Source organism: Oratosquilla oratoria, chromosome 17 (genome assembly GCF_046742065.1).
Source record: "Oratosquilla oratoria isolate Oo_2021 chromosome 17, ASM4674206v1, whole genome shotgun sequence".
Taxonomy (NCBI): Eukaryota; Metazoa; Arthropoda; class Malacostraca; order Stomatopoda; family Squillidae; genus Oratosquilla; species Oratosquilla oratoria.
In genome coordinates this window covers 31,466,679-31,481,193 of record NC_134793.1, presented here as the reverse complement: position 1 = coordinate 31,481,193, position 14,515 = coordinate 31,466,679, and the positions used below count along the sequence as shown (strand labels likewise).

The 14,515-nt window shown below is 42.1% G+C and overlaps 1 protein-coding gene across 2 annotated transcripts in view; it reads right to left on the bottom strand.

Moving 5' to 3' along the window:
• LOC143034581 (carotenoid isomerooxygenase-like) overlaps positions 1-14,243 on the bottom strand; it is a 27,950-nt gene extending 13,707 nt beyond the window's left edge. Inside the window, exons 1-6 of one of the 2 annotated variants that reach the window (XM_076200845.1) lie at positions 14,103-14,243; positions 7,202-9,282; positions 6,193-6,304; positions 5,939-6,085; positions 5,252-5,396; positions 1,036-1,177 (exon numbers count right to left, since the gene is read on the bottom strand). In XM_076200845.1, coding sequence (XP_076056960.1) covers positions 1,036-1,177; positions 5,252-5,396; positions 5,939-6,085; positions 6,193-6,304; positions 7,202-8,696 — 2,041 coding nt within the window. In that variant the 5' untranslated portion in view covers positions 8,697-9,282; positions 14,103-14,243. The remainder of the gene's footprint in view (positions 1-1,035; positions 1,178-5,251; positions 5,397-5,938; positions 6,086-6,192; positions 6,305-7,201; positions 9,283-14,102) is intronic. The other variant, XM_076200846.1, reaches the window with a different exon arrangement.
• Between the last annotated feature and the right edge of the window lie 272 nt (positions 14,244-14,515).

The following is a 14,515-nucleotide window of genomic DNA, read 5'->3' as shown; positions in this document are numbered from 1 at the left end:
CCATGAATATTTTACCGTCATATACGAATTTTGCATTAGGATCAACAGAATTTGAAACATTTTCCCCTTATCCTTTCTACAACAGGGACATTAAGCAGCATTTTTAAAATCTGTTTAATTATTTCGCAAGCCATTTGCTATAATAGGCAGTAAGGAATGGTGGAGGTGGGAAGTGGTGATGGGGGAAGAGGTGGGTGGGGGGGGGAAGGGGGGCATCACTGAGAACTTACCCCTGGGCGGCACTCTTAGGCATGTAAGGGCTCTGGTAAAGATGTCATTTACATTTTGCAAACACGTTTGAAGTTGTTGTTATGGACTGTAGGCGACCAGCGCTAGGAACACGTTTCAAATCTATCGGACATATATTTCCAGTCACATACTAGGAAGCACATCACGACATAGCTACAAATATGGCCGCTAGTTTTGAAATTCTTCTATAAACATTTCCTCCACATGTCTCAAATTGGGACTCCGAAGAAATTAATTTCAAAACACCTTCCTTTATTAACACTTGACTTTGTAATTTGTTCTTTGTTCTTTGTAGTTTTTCAAGAGAGGTTTTTACTTTTTTTTTTACCTTTGTCCTAGTTTTAGCCATTTTATGTTCGTTGAAATATGTGTAAAGCTGCGTTCACACCAAGGGAATCGATTCATGAATCGTGTTGTTGATTCGCCACACTAGTTTCAGTGTAACCGTTTATTACATCGAGCGAATCGAGTCAATTCAAATAATGCCGATTCGCCTGCTGTAATAAACGGTAATATTGAAACTCGTGTGACGAATCATCAACACGATTCATGAATCGTGTAGATTCTTCATGAATTGAATCAAATCGATTTGCTTGGTGCAAACGCAGTTTAAGAAAATACAGCACCCTCATCACAATTGCTCAATGATTTGACAACATCCGCACCCTTTCTCTCTCTCTCTCTCTCTCTCTCTCTCTCTCTCTCTCTCTCTCTCTCTCTCTCTCTCTCTCTCTCTCTCTCTCTCTCTCTCTCTCTCTCTGTCTCTCTCTCTCTCGTGAAACACACCTTCGCTTTTGGGAAACTTGCAGATGTAGTACTTTGGTCCTGTGAGAGAAACGCCCTGGCCGATGTTGTAGGTGTTTCCTTCGGCATCTACGTGAGGGTGGGCCGTATGGGTGAACACGGACACGTGTTTGGTCATGTCTACCTGTGGGTGATAAGTAGTGTTAAGGTAATGGGCGGGAAAACGAAAGAAAGAAAAAAGTGCTGGGATCGGACATAAACATGCATTTCTTATATTAATGCATTATGTACACACATAATTTTGTGAAGTATTTTTTTTCATTATGTTTTATTTTTGTGCCCTTTTCAAACTTGGAGTTGAAATTTCATTTAAGTTGTTGTATTCTTGGATTATCTTTACTTGCAATCAGTTGAACCTTGGGATAAAAATAAAGATGGCTATAATCGGCTGGCTGAATCACGTACACACAAAAAGTTAAAGAGATTTTGGTTTCATGAAATGGGGTTTAGTTTGGTGGATATTGTCCATGGAAGGAAAAATTCCATATGATTAAGTGAATTTCATCTGCTTTCAAAAGTATTTCAAATTATAAATGTCTTAAAGAGCCCAAGCTCAATTCTTGGTTACAAGTGTAAACAAATAATTTTATTCTTTAGTTTGTGCCTAAAGTTTTCCGTTTTCTTTGTTGTCAGGTAATGTAGAATAAAAAATGTCGAAGAACCTAGGGAGTAATGTTCTCAAAATAAGCCATCAGTATTATATCAATTACCATTTGCACGAATGAATTAGATATTACTTACTTAATCTGGCTAAAGGTAAGCTGAATTATTTCCCGTTGCGCGTGACGTCTACATATGTTTTTTGTTTGTACACACACGCAATTATTTTCTCAGAATTATACAATACTTCCTGTTATCCCGTAATGGGGTATTGGCAATAAGGAACATTCAGCCAATACTTCAGAAACTGTTTTGAGGACCAGAGCCACGCATCACTCGTTTTTATCATAGTTTAAATTTTCTATTCAGAAAGGAATAATGATACTTGTGCACAATAGCCATCGCTCTTTCATGCTGTTCCCTCGAGCCTGTATTTCACAATTTCTCTGACTACCTCCTTCTGATCTCTCGGGGTGGGGGGGGGGTGGGCAGGATAAACAGAGCATGAAATATTTTTACTTTATCTTTTTTGCAATAGGGACATTAAATAACACTTTTAAAATCTGTTTAGTTATTTTGCAAGCCAATAGCTATAACAGCTAGTAGTGAATGGTGGAGGTGGGACGTGGTAATGGTGGAAGGGGAAGGTTGGGTGGGGGTGGGGGGCAACGCGTCATTGAGAACTTTGCCCCTGGGCGGCACTTTCGTGAAAGGGCTCCGATGGTGGGGAGAAATCTCTACCACCCTGTTTCTCGTGCGTGTCGTAAAAGGCGACATAATGGGACGAAAAGTCAAGACATAAGAGGATCCGAGAGGAAGACTCCAACCAGACCGTAGTAACTGGACAATTTAATCTTCATTGTTATGGCACGGATGAAAATAAAAGGGAAGAGATTGGCGGCCTGTTTGTGGGAAGGAAAATGGATGTGTTTGCGTGAAATTAATCTAAATTGAAAGGGAGGGTGAGATTGAGTGGGCGAGGGAGGGAAGGGGGTGGCTCTGCTGGTAAGTGATGACATAGAAAGTTTGTCGTGAAGTGGAAGAAAGTGCACGCGAAGAACTGGAATAGGGGCTTTTGAGTGTATACGGTCCTGGTAGTGAGAAAAGAGACGAGGGGGAGTGGGTTGTTTTTTCGATTTAAACTGACTTATAGATAATTTTAGGAGAAATATATATGTAGTGGTGTTGATATATCTCACTGTTAGAGTAGAAGACAAGCCGATACATAGAAGAGTAGGGAGGTTCGAGGTGTCAGGTAAGAACTATATTGGGAAAATGTTAAAGATGTTTTTAGAAAGGGAATTTTTTAGCAGTGTTTAAGAAGAGAGACAAGCACAAGTATACGTGGGAAAGAGTGGAGGAGGAGTGGTTGATAGGACATTAATGGTCTACGTAGTGGTACCCAAAGGGAGAATTGGAAGCGTTCTGGATGTAAATATACTCACGGGAGACCGTAGGGGGTTGTCAAATTATCATATGGTAAAAAGAAAATTGAGAGTGGAGGGAAAGTGGAGGTGGAGGAAAAGGGGAGGTAGGTAGAGAAGTTTTAATGGTAAATAGATTAAATGAGGAAGTTAAAGAGAGAGAATGCCAAAAGCTGAGAGAAGTGTGGGGGACGATGAAGGATGGGAAGGGGAAGTTAGAAGTGGAGGGAGCAAATGGTTTGAGGTAAAGATGGGACTGCGCCAGAGTTGTGTAATGTCATCGTGTTTACTCAACGTGTAGATGGATAAGGTAGTACTGGATGTGAATAGAGGTTAATAGGTGGGTTTTGGAGACCCTAAGTGAAAGCGGAGTGATATGTGATATGGTTTAACGTCACACACTCCCCCCCCCTCCCTATCGGGAGGCTAGGACGGTGCCCCTCACAGAGGACTTTAGAAAGCGGAGTAAAATGGGAAGTAAGAGTTCAGCCAGTTGTCGTTTGTGGGCGACACTACGGTTGCTTCCTGGCTAGCACAGTGGTAGAGCGCCGGCCTCGTAATCACGGATCGGCAGATCGAGCCTCGCCCGGGCCCATGAGCTTAAGCTGTTTACTGGAGAGGTTACTGCCGTGGCTGGGCACCACGGTGTGGGGTTGAGGCTTGCCTCGGTTGACGTTCGCGGGCCCGCCGTGGCGTCGGTTCGAACCCTCGCTGCTGCGCAGAGGTTAGGAAAGGCATCCACTCTAAGTCATGACCCCCGACCTATGTTCACCTCGGGACCTGAGGCAGTGTTGCCAACCGTGATCTATGCCAGTTCCCACAAATAAGTGAGACTTTTACCACAAAATTCTCACAAGGAAATCTGGATTCCCATATTTTTCCATAAAAAGAAGAAATTATTATATACACAAATAAGTTCATTGCAATATATAATTTGCTCACAAAACATCCCATGTGAGCAAATTTCTCCCACAAATTTGTGGAAAATTCCCACAAAATGTTATCGGTGCCCTGAGGTGACTTGGGCATCACTGTGTAAGTGATACGTCAGCTTCCTCCGGGGATCGTTACTGATGTGGCTGTAGCGTGGACACCGTCTCTCCTGCGTTCATGTATGAACAGTTTCGGACCACCGACAAGGTAAAGGTCTGAGCAGTTACCAGCCCCGCAAACCACGAAAAAAAAAAAAAAAACACTGCGATTGTGGTTAGGTGTGAGGAGGTCTAAAGCAGTTAGGGTTGGAGTTTGGGAAGGTATGTGAAAGGAGAAAGCTGAAAGTATTTGAGGTTGCCTACATTAATTGTTGAAAACTATGGGTTTGGCTTGCAGATTATTCGAGCACCTTCTTTAAGAACAAACCATGCAAATCGCGTTACCATAATTAAGGTGGTCGATATGTTTCTATTCCTACTCTATGTACACCACCATCTCTGTTTGCCTATTGCTTTCGAGCCCCTTTCCCCCCCCAAAAAAAAAAAAAAAAAAATACCACCCAACCTCGCTTACGACTATCACACACCGTATTTCTAGATGAATATAGTGAGAGTAGCTGTGTTGGTAGGTGAGTCGCTCATGATAGAAGAGAGAGAATAACGTATTTATTGTCACTATGCCTTGAAACTGTTCATAATACATCATGGCAAATCGTTCATTCTCGTCGAGAAGAGGCGGGAAGGAACATGGACATGTATAAGAAAAGGACACTGCGCTATATAGCTTGGGATCCACTGATGCTATTTTGTGGGGATTTTCCACAAATTTGTGTCTGAGAAATTTGCTCACATGAAATGTTTGGTGAGCAAATTATGTTGCAATGAACTTATTTGTGTATATAATAATTCCTTTTTGTGGGGAAAAAAAAGTGGAAATCCAGATTTCCTTGTGGGAATTTTGTGGTAAAAATCTCACTCATTTGTGGAAACTGGCATAGATCAAATTGGTAACTATTGGGATCATCCTTGAGTTATTTCGTCAAACATAGGAAAGGGATAACGTGTTGTAGTAACACAAAAGTAAAATTCAAACTTATTCCCCACTTTCAGAGAAAATTGAAATCAGAGATAAAGAGGACCACAGTTAGTGGTCGAGATATAAGGATTACTTCATCTCCGATCTTAATTTTCTCTGAAAGTGGGTAATAAGTTTGAATAGGGAATTTTTTTTCTCCCGCTGACCTTCTCCTTGGTGTCCAACGTCTCGGGGTCGATCCGGTACATGAAGGGCGTCTCGGTGAGGGCGTAGAGGCCGTCGCCATACGGGTAGAGGCTGATCTGCGCGTTGTCCGTGAAGTGCTCCTCGAGGCTGAAGGTCGAGACCAGGCTGAAGAGAATAACCTCGTGAGGAGCGAATTCATGGAGGTACAAGACTGACTACTCGCTCTCATACAGACACACACACACACACACATACATATATATATATATATATATATATATAATTCCGACTGTCGTACCCGGATTCGAACCGAGACTCGTAAATCACAAAGTCATCGCCTTACCAAGTGAGCTAGCGAGTCTATAAAATATGTATATATATGACAGAAAAGTCTTACTAGATATTCTAAGAACAGAGGAAACGTATCTATTCAACTTCCTTCAGACACACGATATGAAATCCATTCTGAGGCGACTTCAGGTCCTTCCACTTTGAAGGGGGAACGGGTCATATTTCGAACTGATCATCATAAAAGCATCTCAACTAGTCACATTTTATAGATTCTCTTTCTCCTAATACCAGACTTTTATTAAGTTGAGAACGATTCGTTAGAGGAAACATTGAGAAACTTCCAACTCCTATTTTTCATCTCCACGACCTTGCTCCTCTGTGCAACTTCCCGTACCCTACTCAGTCGCCATACGTACTTCTGCATGATGGTGACGCAAGGGTCGGGTTGTGCTCTCGTGCCAAAATAGTTGACGACGATTCGCTGGGCCGCTGTGTCCTTCTCATAGCTCCTACTTCGCAGGAACTTGTTCTGGTAGGTCACGTCACCGTCTTTGATGTGGAATCTAAGTAGGATAATTCGCTCTTGTTTAGGGTAGGGCTACTCGCTCGTACACAAACACTAGTACACACAAAACACAGTGTCAGCAGACTAAGTGACAGAGCTGCTTACCTATGAAGGAGCGCAGAACCGTCGAAGATGTGGTTATACTGTTGCTCACCGACCTGAATGCGACCTGGCCCGTTGCGCACCAAAGTTCCGCGCAGCCACGCAGGGATCTGGCCTGAACAGATTAGAAAAACATTGTCAAGTGAAGTGTGTGCATTTACTTAACTGAAGTTATCTAATGATAATTAGACTTAAAACTCACTTTCAGAAAAAGAAGAGACGAAAGTAGAGTTCCGTATATTTCGATCACTGTCTGTGATCCTCTTCAGCAGATGGAATACAGGGTTGTAAGACATGCATATGTACAGGAGAGGAGCAACGCTCCTTGGGTTCTCTCTCTTACTATCCAAATAATTATCATGTAGCTTTAAACTCATGTGTATGTACGGTGAGTTGTAGGTTTGGCAGAGTATTACAGTCGATGTTTGCCTGTATGGAATGGCTATGGCATTTTGTTTGGGTTTTGTTTTGAGCTGTGCAAGAAACAAGAGAACTTTATTTTGCTGCCTCCGGCAATGTAGTTCTAGTCTAAAACATATATCTGTAGCGATTATATATGTAATGTCTAGTAATCCCACATATAAAAACAATAGAGACAAGTTTCTTACAATGAAAAGAAGGGGTGAAAACACAATACAGAGTTTGCCTTTCATAATTTTTGTTTATGAAGTAATTTTTTGTTTATCTAATTAGAGCAGCCTTGTGCTTTCCGCTAAAACAAAAGTTCAAACGCACGTTGAATTCAACACCATAGATTTTAGTCAACTGAGGAACAAGGCCCTCAAATGGGGTGGGTGGGTGCACATGCCCTGGGGCGGCAATTCTAGTCTGGACATGCCGCCACAAGACTGACAAAATAACTATAATAAACACAAATATCTATCATTTGCCTGCAAATAGTGAACAGGAGACAAGGAGCTTGTCCGCAATGAATCTTTGTTCATAAAGTAATATTTTATCTAATTTACGCACGAACAACCTCATGTATCAATGGATTAGATGCCAAACTCACCGTGTTTCTTGCCGTGTAGTGGCTTGACAACTTCAGTGGTGCAGGATCTAACCCAGATTTTCGCATCACAGTTCGGGTAGTAGTTGATTCTTCCGTCCTCCTCGCGAATGCAGCCGGCAGGCACGTCGTCGTCGTTGTCCTCCGAGGTCTTGGCAGAAAGAACCGATAAAGGCTGTTGGGGCTTTAGGGTTGTCGAAGACCTAGTTTGAACCTTGTCTTGGACTTCAGAAGATTTATTTTTGAGAGGCGACGTTGGGGGAGTGTAGAAATCCCTTTCAAGTTCGTCGCAAGAGTTGGGACCATAACCAGAAAATGAATCAGTCTTTCCAGTTTTGTTTTTGTAGAGGAACTCCAGGCAGCCTCTTTTGCTTTTTTTCTCGTTATGTTTCTTAGAGTTATTGTTGAGTCTGTTCTTCCGGTTCACGGGAGCGATGTGTTTTTTATGAGATGCGTTACCATTCTGTACATCAGTGTTTGTGGTGCAGGTATTTATGGAAGTAATAGTAACTGGAAGGTTCGCCGTGGTACTGGTACCAAAGTCCTCGTCAGTTCTTCCCGATCTGAGATCGGTAGTCAGGGATTTTAACGCCTCCGGAGTCTCTTCATCTGCCAGGCACCCGGTGCTCTTCACTTCACTGTCCCTACGCTGTGTTTCCTGGTGGACTTCATCGTCACTGGAAGAGGACACCTCTGGAGTATACTGAGGTTGAAAGAGTTCTTCACTTGGCAGACAATTGATGTTCTTCACTTTACTATCCCTACGTTGTGTTTCCTGCTGTACTTCATCGTCACTGGAAGAGAACACCTCTGGAGTATACTGAGGCTGAAGAAGACCTTCACTTGGCAGACAATTGATGTTCTTCACTTTACTGTCCCTACGTTGTGTTTCCTGCTGTACTTCATCGTCACTGGAAGAGAACACCTCTGGAGTATACTGAGGCTGAAGAAGACCTTCACTTGGCAGACAAATGGTGCTCTTCACTTTACTGTCCCTACGCTGTGTTTCCTGCTGCACTTCATCTTCACTGGAAGAGAACACCTCTGGAGTATACTGAGGCTCAAGAAGGAGTTCTTCTCCTGGCAGACACTTAGTGTTCTTCACTTTACTGTCCCTACGTTGTGTTTCCTGCTGTACTTCATCTTCACTGGAAGAGAACACCTCTGGAGTATACTGAGACTGAAGGAGTTCTTCACATGGCAGACAATTGGTGTTATTCACTTTACTGTCCCTACGCTGTGTTTCCTGCTGCACTTCATCGTCACTGGAAGAACTCGAATTGGAGTTGGAAATCCCTGAGGAGAAATTTGACGAGGTCGAGGAGGAAGAAAAAGCGTGCCGACTTCTGGTAATAACCCCGCTGTCAGCGTCGCTGAAATCAGATTCGACAGATAGTTTAGGGATTTTGAACCCCACTTCAGTAGTGTTGCATTGCAAGACGACAGACCCTGGCTTGGTGTCTTGCCCTGAGAGGGGCGTCTCAGCTATTGTTGCCATATTACTAATCTTCCTTTTCACCGAGATCAGTTGTTATTGTAAGATGGAAACAGGATTTGCCTTTGGTTGTTGCTCTGACCCGACTATGGCGAACTGACAGACGCTTCGAATATTCTCAGGGTATTTTTTTTTTTAGCTTGGTGTAATATTGTGGTGCTGGCTCTGCAAATGTGCGTTTTCAATTTCCTTTATCAAAATAGAAAGGCATATGTATTCTTTTACAGAGGACTAGCATCCGGGTCCAGAACTGGATTCCATAAGTCAAGTTTGCTATTACGGTCAATAGTGAATGGGTTTATTGTAAGAGAGTATTTCCACGCGACCTGTGTTTCTTCGAATTTACCTACCGGATATCGAATCTTTTTGGTAACTTGTGAGTCGTCAATTAATTCGTTAGTTGCACGTGATTACCAAGAAACGACAGCTGCAGGAAGCGTTATTGACGACGACTTAGATTGAGAGAGGGGGGTACAGCATCGCTGGGAGCCTTTAGTCGTCTGGCCCGAAGTTTGACTTCACGTTTTTCCCAGGAGGTGTGTAGGCAACAGAGGAGTCCGCTCGCTTCGTCACCTCTCTTAGCTTGGGCCTGAAAAGAAATTGTAATGCAATCATGGTAAATATACTAATATTCTGAATATGTTTTTACATATATCTAACTGCACGTATGCCCTGCATACACTGAATGCATATGCAGTCATTTAAGTACATACATAATTAAGCCACCCTCTTATAATTTTCTCTTTGACCTTTTATTCCCTACTTCCCTTAAAGAATATTATCTCCATTCACTTATTTTCCCCGACCAAACATTTTATCATTGAATACTTCACCTATTTCCTATCTTTCATCGCTCACTCTGAAACTTGGTGCATTAAACACGGCAAAAGAAACATAGACTGGGAGTGAAGCATTTATTCCGGACGTTTCGTCTAACTTGAAAAAAGTCAGTGGACGAAAAGTCAGGAATAAACGCTTCACTTTCAGTCCATGCTTCCTTTGCCGTGTTTAAGCAACTTGTTCGCGTGGATATTAATTTTCACTTGATGCATTCTTCACCAGACGTTCCTCATCCATTCTTTGTATAAGCCCACACCATCCCTAGGGTATGTTCCTAAAGATTATTAGAAATTAATGGTCATCTTAAAGTGTTTGGGTAACACTTTTCAAACGACTTACAATATATCATTGTGATAGAGCAAAATTCCTTACGACTTGTCTTAAATTTCTTCTCTAAGTGTTCTGTTTTGTATTTGTGCAGAGGAAACGAAATAAGACGACCATGAACTTGGCTCGCTTAGTGAAAAGTAACTTGTAAAATTTATTTCTTGCACGTTAAGACAAGTGCTAAGTTCTAGGAATCTTTATGATGACGACCTCAGATTGATATAGTTTGAAAATTGGCATCTGCCGGAAAGGTGTAGCTCAGGATACACTAGGTGAGGAAACAAAACCTTTACGAATAACCTATGATCCTAGTTAATTTCCATAATCCTTAATATAATTTTCAAATTTCACCGTTTCTAACTATGCTAATTTTCCTGGGACATCCCGCCTAAATCAAGTCTCTCTCTCTCTCTCTCTCTCTCTCTCTCTCTCTCTCTCTCTCTCTCTCTCTCTCTCTCTCTCTCTCTCTCTCTCTCTCTCTCTCTCACCACCATATTGTACTTTGCACTATAACAAGGCCTTAAATCACTTCATTACGAAAGGGGTACGATGGAGACCAGATGATCCGGTGGGAGCCGCTCTGAACACGAAGTCACGCTCGATACGGACAATGTTAATTGAGAGACCTTACCCTTCCTTACTGGAAATGAATAAAATAGTTTAGCGACAGCCAAAAACAAAACAAAACAGAACAAACATAAGCACTACAATTTTTTGTATTTTGAAATATTTTATTGCTTTTTCTTTTCATTCTTATTTTTCCTCAAGGCTATCGTTAACAGTCCTCTTCTTCATCTAGTGTTCAGGTCTCTACTAATTGATCTCCTTATCCACTGCCACATCCACACCCAATTATCCAAGCAACCTTATGTCGATGGTGTAGTCGGAAGCGTGCTGGTCTCCCAATCGCTTAGTTGTTGGTTCGAATCCCGCACTACTCTCCAATTCTCATTAGTGACTGTTTTCTACCCCCAACGGTCTAAAAGTGACGGCTTTGGCAGCAGATACTCAGCGCCTCCTGGCGTGGGCTGCTCACTACCTCCTTACCTCATCCATAAATACCATTCGTTCAACTTTGCCATCATCACTTCCTGTCTTCTATTTATCTCAATCCTCATAAAGTTATACTCCCCATACATACTTATACACACAGACATATACTGTATATGTATGGACCCTGACGCACTCACGAAATTATGGTCATGTAGACATTTATTTCTTATTCTATCTTATTTATATTTATTCATTTATTTATTTTTTATTTGTTTTTATTTCATTTTATTTATTTATTTATTTAACTATTTATTTTGAAGATCCTTTGTTGAGGTGTGACGCTAAAGGTGTCACTGGGGTTTATGTCGGTCTCGCTCGACCTAAGAAAACTTACTTCCAATTATCATCATCAATTGGGAGCATACGCCAGGAAGCGCGTTACTTCAGTCCCACAGTCCGTCCGAGCAAGCTTCCATGCAGCCACCCTGCCTTCTCACTCCAAACAACGCTGAATAGGATCATCATCAGGCAAACGTGCCACATGCCCACATAGCCGAAACTGACGTCCACGAGTTATGCATGTAACAGGCTTAGACTGAGTATGAGAGCACAGTCTCTGGTTAGATACAAAGTCATTCCAGCGATACCCAATGATTCTCCGAGGGCACCTGGTACCAAAGACATCGAGACTTTTATTCCAGTCAGCATTCAGTGTCTATGTCTCAGAGCCGTACGGGATTGATCATGAAGCATCTCGCGTGGCTGCTGTCTGCGCGGACAGGAGGAATCGAGCTCAGGTGCAAATAATTCCGTCAGAAATGTCGCTGACACTGAATTTCAAATCCATGTTTCAATCATCAGCAGATTAGGGAAGACCAACAGAACATCACGCGTTTTTTTTTTTTTTTTTTTTTTTTAAAGAAAAAAAAATTGAAGATAATAGTTGGGCAATACCTATAACTTAATGTTTATGAAATTCTTCACTTTCACACACACGTATATGCATGTACTTACAGATATTCACGGATAACCATACATTCATACACACACACACAAACACACATACAGAGTGGTGGATGTTTGGAACAAATTGGACGAAACTATAGTGTGCAAAAAACATAAACGAATTTAAGAGCAAATTAGACACTGCGAGATACAAAGACGGGACACCACGAGCGTAGCTCCCCTTCCCATAGGATAAAACTGGCTAAATATACACATACGCACACACACACACACACACATAAGCGCACGCACGACCTGCTGGTGTGGTGGTACAGCGGTTGACCGCTATCTCAGCGATCCGAGTTCGAATCTCCGCCCAGGGCTGAAATTTATCTCAACACAGTAGGACGGTACCCCAGCTTTGGTGGGCAAAGATTTGTGCGTGTGCGAATGTAAGGTCACACCTTTACTCATACATCTGACCATATATGACTTCTGAGCTCTCATCCTGGAGGATAATGCCTGTCGATCACGAGTCTAACACGTGACCCAAGGCCGTGGTGAATCAAACACACACAAATGCACATACTACGACTTGACGGCACAGTGGTAGCGTTCACAATTGCTGCTTCAGCGGTCCGAGTTTGAATCCCGCCCAGGGCTGAAATAAATTCAGTATTCGCTGCGCTGCGAGTCGTTACTCCAACTCTTGTGGGCGGGGAGTTGGGTGTGTGTGTGCATGTAAGGTCAAGCATTACCCATAGATCGGTCATATATGAGTTCTGAGCTCTCATCTGGGAGGGTAATACCTGTCGATCACGAGTCCAACACGTGATCCAAGACCATGGTGAATCACACACAGGCTGGCCGGTACAGTGGGGCCGCTCCCCGAAGGCTAATTCAATGATCTGAGATCAAATCCCGCCCAGGGTTGAAATTTTCAGCAGTGGTCCATGGGTAGCCGGCACTCCAACTCTGGTGGTCTATGTGATTCAACTTGGTCTTTGGATCACGTGTTGGACTCGTGATCGACAGCTATTCCCCTCCCGGAAGAGAGCTCAGAGCTCGTATAACCGATCTATGGGTAATGCTATGACCTTACACGCACACACACACCCAACTCCCCGCCCATGAGAGTTGGAGTAACGACTCGAAGCGCAGCGATACTGAAACAATTTTAGCCCTGGGCAGGATTCGAACTCAGTACCCCCGGTACCACCGTCCTGGGAATCTGGGACTCTATCAACCGCGCGCGCGTGTGCGTGTGTGTGTGTGTGTGCACGCGCGTGTGTGCGTTTGTGTAAGTTCACAGCATTAACCATAAATCAGACCATATATGAGCTCTGAGATCTCATCATGGAGGGCACTTTTAAGGGATACTAAGGACACTGCTCTATGCTTAACAAATTGGCCTTTTAACACCCAGAATAAAGCATATCAAAGGACTCAATAGAGGTCATTTTTAACCAATGAGGCCCTAGTTTGGTGCCTGGAGCAGAGGTTTCCTAACCTATTTCTTAATGCTTATGAGTTGCTGTTGTAGCCTCCCTGCACATGGATTGACATATGGCCCAGAGAGTCCCAAAGTAGATTAAAATCATCTGGCGTCAGTCAGAAGAGTCTCTAAATGTGTGGCATCAGTTTTCAAAAAGTAAAAGTAAAAGTAAAAAAAAAAAAAAAAAAAAAAATATATCCCTTCAGCCCAGTGACGTCATTTATGTTTGATATAATGTCCGGACAGTTATATTCAACGTTTGTTTTGGATGATTAACCTTTACGATCCGATAACAGCAGACGGTACAGTGGACATTTTTGTTCATTTGATGTCAGAATTTTGGACTAAATGGGCTGACATGCATAACTTATCTCGTTTCAATTATTGTAATTGACTGAGTGGCGATTCAACTTAAAAGAAATCAACACCAGTACTGACACGCGATACGGAAGTTGAAATAAAAATAATCGAAGTAGAGGATACGATAATTTCATGTTATCATCTATGAAAAAAGAAATGTAGTAAATTATCTAAAAGGCAATTCATTGGATCATGATTACCCTTTATGTACGGGCTTGTTTTCTACTAAATGCTTGGAACAAAATAGGTACGGTAAATAGATAGATAAATAATTAAAATAATAATGATAATAATAATGATAATAATAATAATAATGATAAAACAAAATAAAAAAAATCAATCTACAGTTACAGTATCGATGATGCATCATGAATTTGTTTATGGCTAAAATTATTTTCGAAATGGAAACAAAAAATTGTAACGAAAACACTCCGCCCTTGTTCACTTACTGATGACCTACTGCCAGGTGTGTGGAGGTATGTGAACACAGCTGTTAAGATGAACAGAAGAGAACAGCCATCAGCAAAGTAAAGTCGCTATACTACAGTGCTTTCACCATCCTCACCGGAGCTAGCCCTCACACGTTTACTGACAACGCTCAACTGGAAGCCGAGCGTACTTGCTGGAGTTTAAGTTCAACGTTTGACTAGTTGCCACGTAGTACTTACTTTGTCATTTTTATTTAGAGATGAATAAAGAAGTTACACTTCTTCAAATACATGTGATACGTCCGTATCATCTTATGTATTATGAAACTTTTGAAATTCAAATAGATCACATCATCTTTTCTATTTGGTAATTAATTCTTTTCTTTCCGCTCGTATGATTGGCAACGTTCTCGTGAGAGCTCTGTCTTCCATAT